General features: G+C 41.9%; 1 protein-coding gene across 4 annotated transcripts in view; it reads left to right on the forward strand.

The window, feature by feature from the left end:
• The window catches only part of TSPAN12 (tetraspanin 12), a 435,306-nt gene that overhangs the window by 19,576 nt on the left and 394,592 nt on the right, over positions 1 to 21,138 (forward strand). Inside the window, exons 1-2 of one of the 4 annotated variants that reach the window (XM_077264987.1) lie at positions 5,591 to 5,723; positions 9,580 to 9,720. In XM_077264987.1, the coding sequence (XP_077121102.1) occupies positions 9,655 to 9,720 (66 nt within the window). In that variant the 5' untranslated portion in view covers positions 5,591 to 5,723; positions 9,580 to 9,654. The other 3 variants (XM_077264985.1, XM_077264986.1, XM_077264988.1) reach the window with 3 other exon arrangements.

Below are 21,138 nucleotides of genomic sequence, written 5' to 3' on the forward strand. Positions count from 1 at the left end.
TACGGATCCGTGAAATACTGCGTGTGTGTATATATATATATATATATATATATATATATATATATATATATATATATATATATATATATATATATACAAGACAGCACAAAAAAATAGAAAAAAAAAAAAAAAAGGGCTTTAATGCCTGAACGGCGTGGCGACGTTTCGGATATCTTTATCCTTTTTCAAGCTTGAAAAAGGATAAAGATATCCGAAACGTCGCCACGCCGTTCAGGCATTAAAGCCTTTTTTTTTTCTATCTTTTTTGTGCTGTCTTTCTTTTTTTCATCTATTACCAAAGACCATTTCAACAGTGGTTGGGAAGACGCTGCACTACAGTTTGGTAATATAAGATGCTGTTCCGATTTTGAACTATATATATATATATATATATATATATATATAGTGTGTGTTTAGGCTCGGCTCCTGAGTCTGCTTTATGCACAGTCTCAATGATGGTACAGTAATTTATTTTATCATACCTGCTTTTGATAACCCATAATTTTATATTCTAAAATGTTTTTATTGCAAACATAACCTATTCTACAGTATGGGAGTTATACGAGTATATTCACGTGGGCTGATTTGTTGTGGACTTTTTCCAGCTATTCCATTCTTTTATATGAGGCCTGCAAAACATACATATGTGCTTGCCACCAAGAAAAAGCAACAGAATGATTAATCTGAGTTGTAGAAATTATTGCAACAAATCTAACATGTGAATATACCCTAAAGTTTCACAGTTAGGTTTGTTAATAATACCATTTAAGCTCTTTTCATTTTCCATCTGGATGCATAGGTGTGGTATTGTGCCACAACTTTGCATCCTGTGTTATGAATTATGTGACGTGCAGTTCCATTAAGTTAATAGAGCAGAACATTTCCCCAGTAGTGAATCCTACGTCCAGTGAACTTTATCTCACTTTTACTTCCTGTTAAATATAATGGTCTGGTTCAGAGTATTCTTATTGCATTTATATTACACTGCCTGCTTATGGAAAAATATGGCCAATTTTGTTTCTTGTTGTCTAGTGATCTCTAGAAATAAATACCGTACATAAGTGTTTAGAATGAGAAAATAAATGTTTTGTTCTAAAAGGCGAGTTATGGTAAAATGTCTGCAAATTATGGTATTCTGAATAAGGGATGCATCCTTCAGAGACCTCTGTACAGAGCCTGTATATTGTACATATTCTTCCCTAGAAGTAATATGGAGTCTGAATATTACATAATAGTACAAAATTTGAAACGCAAAGGGTTACTGGCTTATTCATTTTTCTGCAGCTGTATTAAATCTCTATAGAAAACTTCGCCCTAAAAGTTAAAAATTTTCACTTTTTAACCCCCTTCACGACATGCGCCGTACATGTACGGCACATGTCAGGTCTCCCCTTTTGATGCGGGCTTAGGCACTGAGCCCACATGTTTTACGGTACATGTCAGCTGATTTCTACAGCTGACATGTGCCCCTAACAGCCACTGGTGGAATCACAATCCAACCACGGATGTTAACCTGTTAAATGCCGCTGTCAATCTCAGTCAGCAACGTTTAAGACTATGGCGCCACTAATCCCGCTCATCGGTGCCCGTGTCACATGACCACGGGCCGCCGATGGGTTGGCATGACAACCCAGGGTCTACAGGGAACCCCTGGTGTTGTCATTGCTGAATACCTATAAACGCCGCTCAGCAGTCGGAGCTCATAGCTATATCTGAAGCCCTTCTGTGTGTAGCATAGGCGATCGGATGATCACAGCTTCTAGTCTCCCATGGAGACTATTGAAGCAAGTGTAATGTAAGAAAAAAAAAAGTTTTAAAAATACTAAAAAAATGTAAATAAAGTTTAAATCAACCCCATTCGCCCCATTCAAAGACAAAAAAACAACACATTTGGTATCGCTGCTTTTAGAATCTCCTGATCTATCAATATATAAAAATAATTAATCTGATTGGTAAATGGTGTAACGAGAAAAAAAGTCAAAATGCCAGAATTACTTTTTTTGGGGCGCCGCAACATTTCAATAACAGTCGATCAAGAGTTCATATCTACACCAAAATGGTATGAATAGAAAAAGCAGCTTGGCACGCGAAAAATAGGTCCTCACCCAGCCTCAGATCCCGAAAAATGGAGATGCTATGGGTCTTGGAAAATGACACAATTTTTATTTATTTTTTTTTTTTTAACAAACTTTGGATTTTTTTTCACCACTTAAATATAAAAGAACCTATACAGTTGTGGCCAAAAGTATTGACACCCCTGCAATTCTGTAAGATAATACTCAGTTTCTTCCTGAAAATGTTTGCAAACACAAATTCTTTGGTATTATTATCTTCATTTAATTTGTCTTAAATGAAAAAACACAAAAAGAATTGTCCCAAAGCCAAATTGGATATAATTCCACACCAAACATAAAAAGGGGTGGACAAAAGCATTGGCACTGTTCGAAAAATCATGTGATGCTTCTCTAATTTGTGTAATTAACAGCACCTGTAACTTACCTGTGGCACCTAACAGGTGTTGGCAATAACTAAATCACACTTGCAGCCAGTTGACATGGATTAAAGTTGACTCAACCTCTGTCCTGTGTCCTTGTGTGTACCACATTGAGCATGGAGAAAAGAAAGAAGACCAAAAAACTGTCTGAGGACTTGAGAAACCAAATTGTGAGGAAGTATGAGCAATCTCAAGGCTACAAGTCCATCTCTAAAGACCTGATTGTTCCTGTGTCTACCGTGCGCAGTGTCGTCAAGAAGTTTAAAGCCCATGGCACTGTGGCTAACCTCCCTAGATGTGGACGGAAAAGAAAAATTGACAAGAGATTTCAATGCAAGAGTGTGCGGATGTTGGATAAAGATCCTCGACTAACATCCAAACAAGTTCAAGCTGCCCTGCAGTCCGAGGGTACAACAGTGTCAACCCGTACTATCCGTCAGCGTCTGAATGAAAAGGGACTGTATGGTAGGAGACCCAGGAAGACCCCACTTCTTACCCCGAGACATAAAAAAGCCAGGCTGGAGTTTGCCAAAACTTACCTGAAAAGGCCAAAAATGTTTTGGAAGAATATTCTCTGATCAGATGAGACAAAAGTAGAGCTTTTTGGGCAAAGGCATCAACATAGAGTTTACAGGAGAAAAAAAGAGGCATTCAAAGAAAAGAACACGGTCCCTACAGTCAAACATGGCGGAGGATCCCTGATGTTTTGGGGTTGCTTTGCTGCCTCTGGCACTGGACTGCTTGACCGTGTGCATGGCATTATGAAGTCTGAAGACTACCAACAAATTTTGCAGCATAATGTAGGGCCCAGTATGAGAAAGCTGGGTCTCCCTCAGAGGTCATGGGTCTTCCAGCAGGACAATGACCCAAAATACACTTCAAAAAGCACTAGAAAATGGTTTGAGAGAAAGCACTGGAGACTTCTAAGGTGGCCAGCAATGAGTCCAGACCTGAATCCCATAAAACACCTGTGGAGAGATCTAAAAATGGCAGTTTGGAGAAGGCACCCTTCAAATATCAGGGACCTGGAGCAGTTTGCTAAAGAAGAATGGTCTAAAATTCCAGCAGAGCATTGTAAGAAACTCATTGATGGTTACCGGAAGCGGTTGGTCGCAGTTATTTTGGCTAAAGGTTGTGCAACCAAGTATTAGGCTGAGGGTGACAATACTTTTGTCTGGCCCATTTTTGGAGTTTTGTGTGAAATGATCAATGTTTTGCTTTTTGCTTCATTCTCTTTTGTGTTTTTTTATTTAAGACAAATTAAATGAAGATAATACCAAAGAATTTGTGATTGCAATCATTTTCAGGAAGAAACTGAGTATTATCTGACAGAATTGCAGGGGTGTCAATTCCTTTGGCCACAACTGTACATGTTTGATATCTGTGTACTCCTAATGACGTGGAGAATAATAGTGGCAGGTCAGTTTTAGCATTTAGTGAACGTGGTAAAAAAAATAAAATTGTGGAATTGCACTTTTTTTTTAAATTTCACTGCAGATGGAATTTTTTTCTCGTTTTCCAGTACACTATTTGGTAAAACCATATGGTTTTGTTCAAAAGCACAACTCGTCCTGCAAAAAAACAAGCCCTTATGGCCATATTAATGGAAAAATAAAAAAAAGCGTGGCTCTGGGGAAAAGGGTGCAAACAGACGCAAAAATGGAAAATGGCGTGGGGTGAAGGGGTTAAATGGCATTTATTGAATGAGTAAAACATTTTAAAAAGAACCTGTCACCAGGTTTTTCCCATACAAGGCAGGGCCAGCACCGTTTTAGCCCTCTGTTCCAGCCTTGTAGAATGCCATATGTATGTTCCTTATGTGCTCTGCATCACACTAAAAATACCTTTTATGATACTCAATTACACCACAAGAGAGCTATGGGTCAGAAAGACCCAGAAAAACGACCCAAAGAAATCCAAATGGTAATATATATATATATATATATAAAGATATAAACTTTATTAGTACACAATAATTATTATAAAAACATCACAACTGGGAAACAGGTAAGGCAAAGTACCGCAGGGTGTGCACAGACACCACTAAAGAAGCATACAAAGGACGCACGGAGCCGGGATCAAAACATATAACCATAAATATAAATAGTGGACTACAAAGCCCATGCTGTTGTGCTACAGAGTATTGACCCAAACATTCACATAACCAGACCAAAGGCCCGAGTACCAATAGTATAAAGAATGTATGCACATTACCTCAAATGAGACAGCCGGGTGGAATGGATCCAGGGTCCGTGCGCCCTCCCCGACGCACGTTTCGGTGATTAAACCCTCCTGAGGAAGGTTTAATCACCGAAACGTGCGTCGGGGAGGGCGCACGGACCCTGGATCCATTCCACCCGGCTGTCTCATTTGAGGTAATGTGCATACATTCTTTATACTATTGGTACTCGGGCCTTTGGTCTGGTTATGTGAATGTTTGGGTCAATACTCTGTAGCACAACAGCATGGGCTTTGTAGTCCACTATTTATATTTATGGTTATATGTTTTGATCCCGGCTCCGTGCGTCCTTTGTATGCTCCTTTAGTGGTGTCTGTGCACACCCTGCGGTACTTTGCCTTACCTGTTTCCCAGTTGTGATGTTTTTATAATAATTATTGTGTACTAATAAAGTTCATATCTTTATATATATATTACCATTTGGATTTCTTTGGGTCGTTTTTCTGGGTCTTTCTGACCCATAGCTCTCTTGTTCTATATGTCATAGCGACTAATCCTGATTTATTAGTCTCTTTTCTTGTATTGTACCTTCCGCATAGGGCTTGTTTCAGATCACTGTATTTACAAGAATTATCTTTTGCTATGCTTTTTCCTGTTATGTGTTTGATTATTTACTCAATTACAGCACAGTCCAGTCCGATGTGTGTTGTTGATCTTGATCCTGTGGCTTCTCTACTTTATGTGGATGACACCTCCAGCATCATCCACACAGTGTTCTCTATCGCGCTCCAGCACAGGTGTAGTTCTCTCTGCCCAGCCGAGGCCAGAGCAAAGTATTGTAGCGCGTGTACACTGATGCTCTTTGTCCTTTCGCCACATATGCATATTAAGGGTACTTTGTTTTGCCCTCGTCCACACAGGAGCACTATGGAGGTCACTGTGTGGATGATGTAGAATGCATCATCCTTAAGAAAGACGATGGCAATCACAAGAAGAGAGGAGGCGCCGGATCCGAAGCACCAACGCCCATAGGACCGGACTGCGCTATAGGTGATTATAATTAAGGCTAATTTTTGTGTTTTGCAGAGCGGTTTGTGAACATATATACAGCATTCTAGAATGCTCGCCCTACTTTACATCTTTATATGGGTAAAGCCTTCCCACTGGGAACTGGGACCCTCTACCTGCCAGCACTTGCTTGCACTTTCTGGGTGATGTATTCTTATTATTTATCTAAAATAGAATATGTCCATCTTGTATTTAGCATGTTTTTAGGCTCTACTAGGAGCTGGGACGGCACTGACCTGTATGTGATCTAATTTGGTACATATTTATGTAAACTTTTACCAATTTGTACATGCTTTTGAATACATCGTTTGCCCTTTGTTATTTACATACGTTGTGTATAAAATATTTATAAATATGGCATGTATGGTCTCTCAGTGCCCTTTCTATACATTGTTTGGTGGCTATCCGTTGCTGCCAGCGCTTCCGTGCCTTCCACAATAAAGCATATTTTACTGAAAGACCATAGGTTATCTTTTGGATTTTTTTTTCCTCCCCTTTTTCTCTTGCAAGTTATTTGATAACCGGTCTGATTTTTTTAATCCATGGCATAGATTGAAGCTGGGCAATAGATTATTAGCACTAGTTTTTGACTTATTTATAACTGCCCAGACCATGATTTATATTTCTTTGCCCTTTGTCACCTCTGTTCTTATTTAGCATTCTATAATGCTGTAGATAAGCCCCGAAAGGCAGTGGCTGCAGCTCATAGCTCAAAAATGAGGTGACAGGTTCCCTTTAAGGTCTGTGTTCATGACTCTACCATAAGAGAGAGACTGGGCAAAAATGGCCTGCATGGCAGAGTACCAAGATGAAGACCACTGCTGAGTATTAAAGGGAACCTATCACCCCGTTTTTTAAAGATTAGATAAAAATAGTGTGAAATAGGGGCAGAGCTGGGCTTTACATTAGTGCCTTTTTGGTGCTTTTACACCCCCGTTAGGCTGCCGAAATACCTTTGTGAAGTGGCCGTTTTGTCCTGTCACTCAAGTTGGTCAGGTCGGATGGGCGTGGTCACAGCGCTGTTTCTCCCCCAGATCAGGCTCATCATTACGTTGGTGGCGTAGTGGTGTGCGCATGTCCAAAGAGAAGATCCACTGCCCAGGAGATTCAAAACAGCGCGGTCTACGCTATTCGCCGTTTACCGGTGGGCGCGGCCATCTTTCCTGTGGCCGCGCGTGCGCAGATGGAGCGCTCTGCTGCCCGGGGCTTCAGGAAAATGGCCGCCCCATCTCCATCTGCGCACGCGCGGAATCCCGCGGCCATTTTCCTGAAGCCCCGGGCAGCAGAGCGCTCCATCTGCGCACGCACGGCCACAGGAAAGATGGCCGCGCCCACCGGTAAACGGCGAATAGCGTAGACCGCGCTGTTTTGAATCTCCTGGGCAGTGGATCTTCTCTTTGGACATGCGCACACCACTACGCCACCAACGTAATGATGAGCCTGATCTGGGGGAGAAACAGCGCTGTGACCACGCCCATCCGACCTGACCAACTTGAGTGACAGGACAAAACGGCCACTTCACAAAGGTATTTCGGCAGCCTAACGGGGGTGTAAAAGCACCAAAAAGGCACTAATGTAAAGCCCAGCTCTGCCCCTATTTCACACTATTTTTATCTAATTTTTAAAAAACGGGGTGATAGGTTCCCTTTAAGAATATAAAGGCTTGTCTCAGTTTTGCCAGAAAACATCTTGATTATCCCCAACACTTTGGGGAGAATACTCTGGACTGACAAGACAAAAATTTAACTTTTTGGAAGGTGTATGTCCCATTACATCAGGTGTACAAATAACACAGCACTTCAGAAAAGGAATATCATACCAACAGTAAAATATTGCGGTTATGGTCTGGGACTGTTTTGCTTCTTCAGGACCTAGAAGACTTCCTGTGGTAAATGGAACAATGAATTCTGCTATCTACCAAAAAATCCTGAAGGAGAATGTCCGGCCATCTGTTTGTGACCTCAAGCTGAGCGCACTTAGGTTATGCTGCAGGGCAGTGATCCAAAACACCAGCAATCCACTTCTGGCGTAAGAAAAGCAAAATTAAGGCTTTGGAGTTCCCTAGTCAAAGTCCTGACCTTAATCCGATTGTGATGCTGTGGCATGACCTAAAATGCTTGGGAAACCCTTCAATGTGGCTGAATTACAACAATTTGCAAAGATGAGTGGGCCAAAATTCCTTCAGCGCGTTGTAAAAGACTCATTGCCAGTTATAGCGAACACTTGATTGCAATTGTTGCTGCTAAGGGCGGCCCAACCAGTTGTTAGGTTTAAGGGGCAATCACTTTTTCTCACAGGGCCCTGTATGTTTGGATTTATTTTTTCCTTAATAAAAACTTTCATTTAAAAACTGCATTTTGTGTTTACTTGTGTTATCTTTGTCTAATAATTGAATTTGTTTGGTGATCTGAAACATTTAAATGTGACAATATGCAAAAACTTTCTCACACAACTGTATTACCTATGATCATATTTTTTAGATGTAATCTGGTAATAAAAGTGCAGATACAATCAAAATGCTAATTATTGCAGCTTCTATTTTTAGCTCTATATCCCCTAAAAGATGCAGACCATTTTCAATTTTGGCACCCTAGTTCTTTCCACTCCTCCTTCAAAGAGCCGCCATAACTTTTTTTATTTTTCCTTTAACAGAGCCGTATGAGGGCTTGTTTTTATTTTTTTTATTTTTTACTGGAGGAATTGTAGATTTGAATGTATTGAAAAATTCCTAGTGACATGAAAAAAAAAATCCAAGTGAATCAAAAGATATAACGTGTTCATTCTCACCCTTTGGGCAGGTGCAGATGAGTGTATTCTCTCATCCGATAGAATCTGGTCATTCACGGAAGTCGCACTCGAATTAAGCTCTGATCAGTGTGAGCATAGTGTGATCTGATAATCTCGGATGAGGAGAAGATAGAGAAAGAAATTTCTCCATTTTATTCATTGGGTCAGTGCGCCAAAATCGGACTGCCCTCAGATGTTGTCCAAGTACTAAACGATATTTTCCTCAGACTCATTCACTTGCATGGCTGAGTGCGATCTGAATACTGGATCAAACTCGGGCATTCAGCAATTTTATTTTTTTTCTTGGCCAGCTCGGTGTGAGGATAACAAATCTGTGCATGGCCCAAAAGACTAATATTGTTCTGAGTGCTATCCGATGTTTTGTCGAATCACTCTTGGATTGAAAGTATGCTCTTCTGCACCTGCCCTTATAGTGGAAGGTACAAAAAAGTGAAGCCACTTGAGGAAAAATGACCGCCAGCGTATTCCTGAAGCGGCATTGCATAGCAAAACTCAGAGGCTCTCCTCCTGGGAAAAAGGTGTCGTGTACAGATAATGCTATCTGTGTCTGGCCTAATAAGCGGTCTGTCTCATGGTCTCCTAAATCATGCAGAAAGATCTCCTAGTAAAAGGAGAGATTTTAATCATAACTCTAAATTGGAGCATTACTCTGTATGCAGATATACAACTTTATAATGATCATGACTTTATTATCCCAAACATAACAGACTCAATCCTGGAGTGATTTGGAAAGTGAGTTTTATTATTCTGTAATGCCAAGATAAAATGATTTTTTATCTTTTTAAGTTGGAGTAATTTTCCATAACAACTTTTGCACTGATATTAATTGTGTACCATGTATAATTAGAGAGGAGTCTATAAATAAGGCCTACAGTATACTGACTGGGGTATGCAGCACCTTTACGCACTGTTATGGATAAAATGAGCTTGTCTTTCATGTGCTACAAGTCATATCTCCAACCTTTCCAGGGCTTACTTTGACTATAGCTATTTGCAAGCTGATCCTTTTCCTCCTCTTTCTTTTTTGAAGTGCTCTGAATCTGCCGTAGTCCCTGGAGAGGATGAAGTGGTGAAAGGATGGGGCTTTCTCCTGCACGATTGCACAATGGCCAGAGAGGACTCTGTGAAGTGCCTGCGCTGCCTGCTCTACGCCCTCAATTTGCTTTTCTGGGTGAGTCAAGAGGGCCAGGCAGTTCCAGTCTGTCAAGCAGGTGGCAATGCCTCGACTCGGGTTACAGCTGGCCAAGAGAGAAGGCACCAAAGGGCACAGCTAAGCATGAATTCATTTAGAAGGATTACTATGTATTTTCCGAAGATCTAAGGGTTGTCTTCTAGGAGCTCCTTTGATCAATATACACTGCTGCCGCATGTGCCATTTCTCGTGCCAGCTTTTCTCTCCTTTATCAAAGGGAAAAGGGTGATAAATAACTGCCCTGGAATTATAGAAGCAGTGTGTTTCTTTCATCATCCTCCTAAATGGTCCCAGTCATATGCTGTTACAGCCATAGCTAGAATTATTCATTAACTTGATAAGTGTGAAATGAATATTCAGACCCTGGCCAAGCCCTTAACTGCATTCATTTGAAAGTGATAGAGGAGGACTTTCCATTGGCATGCAAGATGGTAAGTCTGTGGCTGCTGCTGAAAGTGAATGCTGGCGTTTGTAGTTCCAAACAGCTGAGATAATTACGAGCTACACTTTGTTCCATTATTACATTTGTGCAGAAGTAAAAAATCCCTGGAAAACTGGGCTCTGCTGTCCTTCTCTGTGTCATTCATTGGTAGGGAACACATCCTCACTGGTTTAATGAGAAAAGTATTTCTTCTTATCTTTACTGGATTGTGCTTGTTTAACCCTGAACGTTGAGCACATGACACATTGAGGCCAATAATAATAATAGTATGTTTTGAGAGTTACTATAATTTTCCATGGTGCAATAGTTTATTCCAGGAAAAATGTTTTGAATGTATAGTTCACAAGAGTGCAGCTTGCAAGGAAGTTATTGAGGACAGTGCTCTAGAATTGTGGGTTAAAAAATATTATTTCACACCATCCATTTGCACAATTTTTTTTTCTGCCCATTTTTCTAAAGGTGTTGGGTTTTATGGAAGTTTATTTCAAAATAATTTACATCATATATTGAAGTAAATTATAGTACAAATGTGACAGCGATACACTTTAATGTGTTAAAACTAAGGTGAGCACAAAGGAGGCGCATATTATGGAATGTCAGATTTAATAAAGTCCCTCTATGTATGGTATTTGTGTGTCCCCCTAACAGTTTCTTCAGCAGTCAATATCTGGTATATGTAGGAGCAGGTTTTTCATGCAACTGATTGTTTTGGTAACACATGTTTGTAAATGGAGTAAGGGCATAAGAGACTACTGGCAGAGATGTAGCAAGTACTTTCAAATACATTTATTAAGCACACTAGATGGACTTGATGTACTGGAATTACATCTTAGATTAAGCGTTAAAGGTATGGTCCAGCACCTAAAATGTATTTTTTTTATTAATTATTATGGGGCTGTTCTGGTAACACACACTGTTTCTATCTCCGCCCCCTGATAATGTCTTCTTTCACAGAAGCTACAAAGGCGAATTTCGGAAATAGAAGCAGGGAGCCAGCTCTGCACTCGCATCCCCCACAGTGTCAATCACCCAGGATCCAGGACGTCTTCAGAGGAGGCAACAATGCAAAAAACTAGTGAATAACTGCAGCGCTGCCCACTGTGAGTCCTGTTCCAGGAGGGGCGATGGACGCTGCAGTGAGTTAATGCAGCACCAGCCTCTTGTGACGTCACGTTTGAGACTCCTCTCAAATGAAACATCACAGGAAGTACAGTAAAAAAATAAAAAGCACATTTATGGATTAGCTAGATAAGAAAAAGGATATTGTGCAATAAAGCTAATTATAAAAGTGGTGTAAAGATAGAAAATTCATTTTAGATGCCAAGCCAATCCTTTTAAAGGGCATCTGTCGCCACAATTGACGTATGTAAACTATAAATATGGGCATACAGGTTATAAAATGCTGAAAGAAAGTCCTAGCTGCGTGCCTCATATCAGATACCTTGTTGCTGATAAATCCTCTTTAATCACTTCGTATATATGACCTCTTCCAGGCTCTGGGGAGGACAATGCCTGAAATATAACTCTGCCTCCAGAGCTTGTTTCTCCGACTCTTAATTGCGTCTTACCTAAATGCTGCTGTATTATTGCAGTGTATAGAACAAATGATCTCAGGGTCAAGTCTCTTTTTAGGAGATTATAAAATTAACGTATGTGTGTATGCACATATATAAATTAACCACCCCACTTTTCCTGGCTCAGAAATAAAGATATTAAGAAAATAAACGCCTGAAAAAAGAAAAAAATAGAAACTCCAGAATTTATATTTTTTTGTTGCTGCACCGTCTGTAAAAAATGTAAAACATCTTATGTGCCAGGGTTGACAACAGTCCTGAAATTCCGGGACAGTCCGTAAAAATAAGGCACTTTTTTCACTTGTCCGTAAAAACTTTTTTACGTGTCCTTGATTTTTTTTTTTTAATCTAAAGAATGTTGTACAGATTATGACTGTACTTATTCTTTTACAGTTCACAGCAAGGGCAGCTGATGTCTGAATATGTAGGATTTATGGTCTGTAGACATATAGCACTTATAATCTTAATGATTTATTATGATCATCTAATGTGTCCGTAAAAAAAAAGTTGTCTGTTTGTGATTTTTGGAGAAGAATGAAAAATAATGTGTTAATTTTTTTCCCCAGTTTTTGCTTTTATTTTATTTCCAGTATCCTCCTGAGTAGTAGTTTTTCTCAAAAAAAAAAATAAAAAAAAAAATTATATATAGATATAGATATAGAGATATATAGATATATATTTTTATTTTTTAATTTTATTTTTTTAACCCACGAACGGGTTCCTTGCTGAGGAGGACGGCAATTAGCATTCTGAGTACACTAAATGAAAGGTCCGAACATCTGGGACAGTATGGCTTATACACTGCTCAAAAAAATAAAGGGAACACTTAAGCAACAGAATATACTGTAACTCCAAGTAAATCAAACTTCTGTGAAATCAAACTGTCCACTTAGGAAGCAACACTGTTTGACAATCAATTTCACATGCTGTTGTGCAAATGTAATAGACAACAGATGGAAATTATTGGCAATTGTCAAGACACACTCAATAAAGGAGTGGTTCTGCAGGTGGGGACCAAAGACCACATCTCAGTACCAATGCTTTCTGGCTGATGTTTTGGTCACTTTTGAATGTTGGTTGTGCTTTCACACTCGTGGTAGAATGAGACGGACTCTACAACCCACACAAGTGGCTCAGGTAGTGCAGCTCATTCAGGATGGCAGATCAATGTGAGCTGTGGCAAGAAGGTTTGCTGTGTCTGTCAGCGTAGTGTCCAGAGGCTGGAGGCGCTACCAGGAGACAGGCCAGTACACCAGGAGACATGGAGGGGGCCGTAGGAGGGCAACAACCCAGCAGCAGGACCGCAACATCAGCCTTTGTGCAAGGAAGAACAGGAGGAGCACTGCCAGAGCCCTGCAAAATGACCTCCAGCAGGCCAAAAATGTGCATGTGTCTGCACAAACTGTTAGAAACCGACTCCATGAGGATGGTCTGAGTGCCCGACGTCCACAGATGGGGGTTGGGCTCACAGCCCAACACCGTACAGGACGCTTGGCATTTGCCACAGAACACCAGGATTGGCAAATTTGCCACTGGCGGCCTGTGCTCTTCACAGATGAAAGCAGGTTCACACTGAGCACATGTGACACGTGACAGAGTCTGGAGACGCTGTGGAGAGTGGAGACACCACAGACTGTCCAGGAGTTGGCCGATATTGTAATCAATTCCCTTTCGATAAAGCGTACACGAAACGTGCGTCACGGGGTGGACTGGGTCCCAGGCATCAAGCATCATAGGTAAGCAACATTGCTAGTAATGGCACTTTGTTTTTCTTCTTGTGGGTGGTATATTGTCACTTTGGCAGCCGTAAAGGGAACCTGTCACCCCAAAATCGAAGGTCAGCTAAGCCCACCAGCATCAGGGCTTATCTACAGCATTCTGGAATGCTGTAGATAAGTCCCTGATGTATCCTAAAAGATGAGAAAAAGAGGTTAGTTTATACTCACCCAGGGGTGGTCCTGGTCCAGTCTGATGGGTGTCGTGGTCCGGTCCGGCACCTCCTATCTTCATCAGATGACGTCCTCTTCTTGTCTTCACGCTGCGGCTCCGGCGCAGGCGTACTTTGTCTGCCCTGTTGAGAGCAGAGCAAAGTATTGCAGTGCGCAGGTGCTGGGCCTCTCTGACCTTTCCCGGCGCCTGCACACTGCTGTACTTTGCTCTGCCCTCAACAGGGCAGACAAAGTACGCCTGCGCCGGAGCCGCAGCGTGAAGACAAGAGGACGTCATCGTAAGAAGATGGGAGGCCCCGGACCGGGACCGCCCCTGCGTGAGTATAATCTAACCTCTTTTTCTCATCTTTTAGGATACATCAGGGGCTTATCTACAGCATTACAGAATGCTGTAGATAAGCCCCTGATGCTGGTGGGCTTAGCTCACCTTCGATTTTGGGGGTGACAGGTTCCCTTTAAGAAATTATTATGAAATGTGTAGTTCTATTGCATGTCGGTCAGCATTACAGGACTATATGAAATTCAAACTTGTCATTAAGATATGTGGCTGACATTATATATAATTGTAGTGCCTTGTACTAATACCATGATGATGGTCATAATTAATACTCTTTCTCATGCCTTGGACCCATGTGCTTTTTACTTGGGTCTTTTTTCCTTGTTTATACTTCAATTCATATACATTTTTTGTATTTTTTTCACTATGTGTAATAAAGTATTTCTTATCTGATTTTATCATTGTCTATAGAACTCCAATTTTTGTTTGTTTCTAAACTATCCAGTAAAGGCTAAGCAAACAGCTGTGAGCTGGTATTAATAACCTGGGAACTTTTATGGAAAATATTCTGAAAAGTTCCCAGGCTCGAGTTCATATGAGGTCATCCAGCAGAGGGCGCATCCCCGCGACTCAAGGTAACTACAGGACATTCCCCTGCATTCCATTCATTCACCAAGTTTTACAGCACAGCTGCATTAGTAGAGCTCCTGGGTTTAAAGTGATTTAACCCCTTCAGATGGATTTACAGCGTGGGACAAGACTGAACGATGGAAGCTATGGAATATTGTTGTTTGTTTTTTTAACTTCATTTCAGGTGACAAGGGTCTTCAGGTGGATTAAGAGTATAATAAAATATTAAAACACCATGTGTCTTTATTTCATTAAAATACTTTTTAATAATGTGTGTGTGTTTTATTAACCATTTCGTACTATTGGAATAATAATGTATAGGTGTCATAATTGACGCCACTCCATTATTAACCTGGCTTAATGTCACCTTACAATAGCAAGGTGACATTAACCCTTCATTACCCCATATCCCACTGCTACACGGGCATGGGAAGAGAGAGGCTAAGTGCCAGAATAGGTGCATCTTACAGATGTGCCTTTTCTGGGGTGGCTGGGGTCAGATGTTTTTAGCCAGGGAGGGGGGCAATAACCATGGACCCTCTCTAGGCTATTAATATCTGCCCTCAGTCACTGGCTTTACCACTCTGGCGGAGAAAATTGCGTGGGAGCCCATGCCAATTTTTTCCGTGATTTAACCCTTTAATTTAATAGCTAGAGACCCCAAATTTTACACAGAGACACTTGTTACATTAGTTAAGAGGAATATGTAATAAAAGAAGGGATATGAGATGGTGTCACGCTCACGCCCTGATTGGTGGGCGTGAGCTCGGGGGGTTTGTGGCCCCACTGTGCCACAAACCAGATTACCCTGGAAGGGGCGTGACTGTGACAGCTGCCTGGGTTTTCACTGGAGCCCCTGATGGTGAGGTCAGGCTTGTGCAGCAGGCAGCTGCCAGGTGCTACTCCAGGGCGGTGTCTGGCTGTGGCTACTGATCCCACTTGGGAGACAGGAATACCAGGATTGGTGCGGGCATCAGGCAGGACTGGCAGAAGAGCACGGCTGAAACTCAGACGAGTAGGCTGGCATGGCTGAGACAGGGCTGGCAGAGACACAGCAGAGATCACAGGGCTGGCAGGGAACACAGGGCTGGCAGGAACACAGGATTGGCAGGAACGGCAGAGAACACAGGACTGGTTGATGTGGTGTAAGAAGGAACAGGTAGGGACCTGTTCACACTAGAGGTGCAGGTACGGATATGTAGTTAGGAGGAACAGGTAGGGACCTGTTCACACAGGTGGTGCGGGAACAGATATGAAATATGAAGGAACAGGTAAGACCTGTTCACACAGGAGATGTAGGTATGGAAAAAACCAGAAGGAAGGGAGAATGAAGGAACAGGTTGAGACCTGTTCACACAGGAAGAGAACCGCAAGGCTGTGGATAGGAAAGGTAGGACAGCAAGAGATAGCGCAGCAATAAAAGCAAAGCAGAGCAGAACCACAAGGAATGTGGAGAAGAGCTGCAGCAAGAGATTCTTACAGCAACGGAGCAGAGATGAACGGAGTAGAACCGCAAGGAATGCAGAGAGGAGCTGCAGAAAGATTCTTACAGCAACGGGAGCGGAGCAGAGATGAACGGAGCAGAACCGCAAGGAATGCGGAGGGGAGCTGCAGAAAGAGATTCTTACAGCAACGGGAGCGGAGCAGAGAAGAACGGAGCAGAACCGCAGGAGTGCGGATCAGAGGTAAAAGCCACAAAGGTACAAAGCAGGCAGAGCTGCAAGAGTGCAGAGTGTAAGCAGACTGAGAACACAAGGAAAGACACAGCAGGGAAGGAAGCCACAGACAAGGAGAAAGAGATAAGACTAAGTACAGACAAGGCAATGGAACAAGACACAAGGACAAAGACACAGAGACCAGGATATTCTGCCTCCTGGAGGGCGGACAACAAGACCAAGGCAAAAAATACAGAGAAAAGCCTCCAGAGAGGGCGTAACTCACAGCAAGGCCTGGCAAACTCAGAAGCTAAACACTAACTGAGCTAACACATTGCACAGGCCCAGAACACTGGGTGGAGCTGCACTAAATACTGGAGGCCTCCTGGCAATTGGTCAGGAACAGATTAGACAGATGCACCTGATTGCTATAAGAACCAGTGAGTTCAGGCGCCGCCACCCTATACACCCAGCCATGAAGCATGCAGAGAGCAGAGACACAGAACATGGAGCCGGCATAAAACAGAAACCACATCATAGCCTGGAGCAGTGGGTAAGATAGTGTGAGAGATGTGAGGCCATGCCGTGATGCCAGCAGAGTTCTTACAGATGGTTTACTGTGTATAAACCATGTCTCATATCCTGTCGGGTTTGTGAAGGAGATAGCAAAAGCCGGCAATTGAATTACCAGCTTTTCTGCTATCTAGCGCTGAATTTAATATATATATATATAATGTGTCTCACTGACATATATATACCTATTCTATGTGTGCACATTTATTCTACCTATTCTATTCTGTCAGTGTGATTTTACTGTACACCGCACTGAATTGCCAGCTTTTCTAGAGAACACCGCTGCGTATTTCTCGCAAGTCACACGCATGGTACGTGTGTAATCCGTAATTTTCTCGCCCCCATAGACTTTCATTGGCGGATTTTTTGCGCAATACGCTGACAAACGCAGCATGCTACGATTTTCTACGGCCGTACAAGACCGTATAATACGGATCCGTAAAATACGGCAGATAGGAGCTGGGCCATAGAGAATCATTGTACCGTATGCAATCCGTATTTTCTGCGCCTCTCATACTTCTGTAAAACACGCCAGTGTGACGCCGGCCTAATTGTGTGTATGTATGGGTGTGTCTTTATTTAATATTAATGAGGGTTTCTGGCTGAAGAGGTGGAGCAAAGAAATTACATCCCTTTTTTTGTAATATATCTTTTATTTAGCTTACAAATCCACATGAAAATCTGCATTAAAAACACACGGAATTTCCACTGCGTTTTCTGCCTAGAGATGCTGAAACCACGCAGAAATTTCCACAAGCAAATCCGCAACGTGCGCATATAGCCTAAGTATGAAAAAGTCTGGATCAATTTTGTGAATTTTCTGGTCGGGTCATGACCGCCCAAAGTCAGATAGACCCCATTTCGGAAATACTAGAATGGGGGACTTTTCCACTAGCTCCTTAAAAGTCAGCTTTAGGGGCATTATTTGATCACAAGATTGCCGATCACTCATGGGTACATAGGTTCATAAAAGCATCTTTTTAATCTAGACAAGTAGACGGTCCTAGGGTGGCCCCCTGGGATCTTTATTTCATTTTAAATGCTCTTACGAAGGCTCCTTTTGAACCTATTTCATCCACTACATTTAGGCTATGTGCACACATTCAGGATTTTTCACGTTTTTTTTGCTATAAAAACGCTAAAAAAAGCTTACATTAAGCATCCTATTTATTAGAATGCAATCCGCAATTTTTATGCACATGTTGCGTTTTTGCCACAGAACACCAGGATTGGGAAATTCACCACTGGCGCCCTGTGCTCTTCACAGATGAAAGCAGGTTCACACTGAGCACATGTGACAGACGTGACAGAGTCTGGAGACGCCGTGGTGAGTGATCTGATGCCTGCAACATCCTTCAGCATGACTGGTTTGGCAGTGAGTCAGTAATGGTGTGGGATGGCATTTCTTTGGAGGGCTGCACAGCTCTCCATGTGCTCACCAGAGCTAGCCTGACTGCCATTAGGTAACCGAGACGAGATCCTCAGACCCCTTGTGAGACCATACGCTGGTGCGGTTGGCCCTGGGTTCCTCCTAATGCAAGACAATGCCAGACTTCATGTGGCTGGAGTGTTTCAGCAGTTCCTGCAAGATGAAGGCATTGAAGCTATGGACTGGCCCGCCCATTCCCCAGACCTGAATGCAATTAAACACATCTGGGACATCATGTATCGCACCATCCACCATCGTCACGTTGCACCACAGACTGTGCAGGAGTTGGTTGATATTGTAGTCCAGGTCTGGGAGGAGATCCCCCTCAGGTGATCATCCGCCGCCTCATCAGGAGCATGCCCAGGCATTGTAGGGAAATCATACAGGCACGTGGAGGTCACGCACTACTGAGCATCATTTCCTTTTCTTGAGGCATCTCCACTGAAGTTGAATCAGTCTGTAACTTCATTTTCCACTTCGATTTTGAGCATCATTCCAACTCCGGACCTCCGTGGGATTAGTCGTGATTTACGTTGATCATTTTTATGTTTTATTGTTCTCAACACATTCCACAATGTAGTGAATAAAGATTTACAACTGGAATATTTCATTCAGTGATATCTAGGATGTGGGAATATAGTGTTCCCTTTATTTTTTTGAGCTGTGTGTGTGTGTGTGTGTGTGTGTGTGTGTATATACAGGTCCTTCTCAAACAATTAGCATATAGTGTTAAATTTCATTATTTACCATAATGTAATGATTACAATTAAACTTTCATATATTATAGATTCATTATCCACCAACTGAAATTTGTCAGGTCTTTTATTGTTTTAATACTGATGATTTTGGCCTACAACTCCTGATAACCCAAAAAACCTGTCTCAATAAATTAGCATATTTCAACCGTCCAATCAAATAAAAGTGTTTTTTAATAACAAACAAAAAAACCATCAAATAATAATGTTCAGTTATGCACTCAATACTTGGTCGGGAATCCTTTGGCAGAAATGACTGCTTCAATGCGGCGTGGCATGGAGGCAATCAGCCTGTGACACTGCTGAGATGTTATGGAGGCCCAGGATGCTTCAATAGCGGCCTTAAGCTCATCCAGAGTGTTGGGTCTTGCGTCTCTCAACTTTCTCTTCACAATATCCCACAGATTCTCTATGGGGTTCAGGTCAGGAGAGTTGGCAGGCCAATTGAGCACAGTAATACCATGGTCAGTAAACCATTTACCAGTGGTTTTGGCACTGTGAGCAGGTGCCAGGTCGTGCTGAAAAATGAAATCTTCATCTCCATAAAGCATTTCAGCCGATGGAAGCATGAAGTGCTCCAAAATCTCCTGATAGCTAGCTGCATTGACCCTGCCCTTGATGAAACACAGTGGACCAACACCAGCAGCTGACATGGCACCCCACACCATCACTGACTGTGGGTACTTGACACTGGACTTCAGGCATTTTGGCATTTCCTTCTCCCCAGTCTTCCTCCAGACTCTGGCACCTTGATTTCTGAATGACATGCAAAATTTGCTTTCATCAGAAAAAAGTACTTGGGACCACTTAGCAACAGTCCAGTGCTGCTTCTCTGTAGCCCAGGTCAGGCGCTTCTGCCGCTGTTTATGGTTCAAAAGTGGCTTTACCTGGGGAATGGGGCACCTGTAGCCCATTTCCTGCACACGCCTGTGCACGGTGGCTCTGGATGTTTCCACACCAGACTCAGTCCACTGCTTCCTCAGGGTCCGGTCACCTCTTCTCGTTGTACAGCGTTTTCTGCCACATTGTTTCCTTCCAACAGACTTACCATTGAGGTGCCTTGATACAGCACTCTGGGAACAGCCTATTTGTTGAGAAATTTCTGTCTGGGTCTTACCCTCTTGCTTGAGGGTGTCAATGATGGCCTTCTTGACATCTGTCAGGTCGCTAGTCTTACCCATGATGGGGGTTTTGAGTAATGAACCAGGCAGGGAGTTTTTAAAAGCCTCAGGTATCTTTTGCATGTGTTTAGAGTTAATTAGTTGATTCAGAAGATTAGGGTAATAGGTCGTTTAGAGAACCTTTTCTTGATATGCTAATTTATTGAGACAGGTTTTTTGGGTTATCAGGAGTTGTAGGCCAAAATCATCAGTATTAAAACAATAAAAGACCTGACAAATTTCAGTTGGTGGATAATGAATCTATAATATATGAAAGTTTAATTGTAATCATTACATTATGGTAAATAATGAAATTTAACACTATATGCTAATTTTTTGAGAAGGACCTGTATATATATATATATATATATATATATATATATATATATATATATATATATATATATATATATATATATATATATATATATATATATATATATATATATATTTGTAAGAAAATATATAATATTTTTCATATAGAAATGTTTGCACACGGTGCAAACATTGCATTAATACATTTTACTTACTGTTTTAAGCTTAATTTCACACAAAAACAGACTACAAGAAAACTGGTAGCACCTTCCTTTAAATGGGAGATTTATGATGAAGGAAAACGGTGCACCTCTCTGAACAGTGTCTGTGAGGCTGTGGTTGGTGCTGCTCAAAAAGTTAATTGTCAACAGATTAAGGGTACCTTCACACTGGTCGATTCTGCTACGATTACGACGCATTTGCGTCATATTCGACATCGCAGTACGAGCTCGTAGCCAGCGGTCACACTCTATGATGTTAACGCTTTTTCTGACGTAGTTGCGATGTGAACGTCACGCGTCGCAATCGTACGCTACCCTTCACACCGCCATAGTCCTACGACTCCGAGCGTGACGTATTACCAGCATGGGCGTGCTAAAACGTCACGCCCAATCAGGAGACAGGTATGCGGAAGCCCA

This window comes from Ranitomeya variabilis, chromosome 5 (assembly GCF_051348905.1).
Source record: "Ranitomeya variabilis isolate aRanVar5 chromosome 5, aRanVar5.hap1, whole genome shotgun sequence".
Lineage (NCBI taxonomy): Eukaryota > Metazoa > Chordata > Amphibia > Anura > Dendrobatidae > Ranitomeya > Ranitomeya variabilis.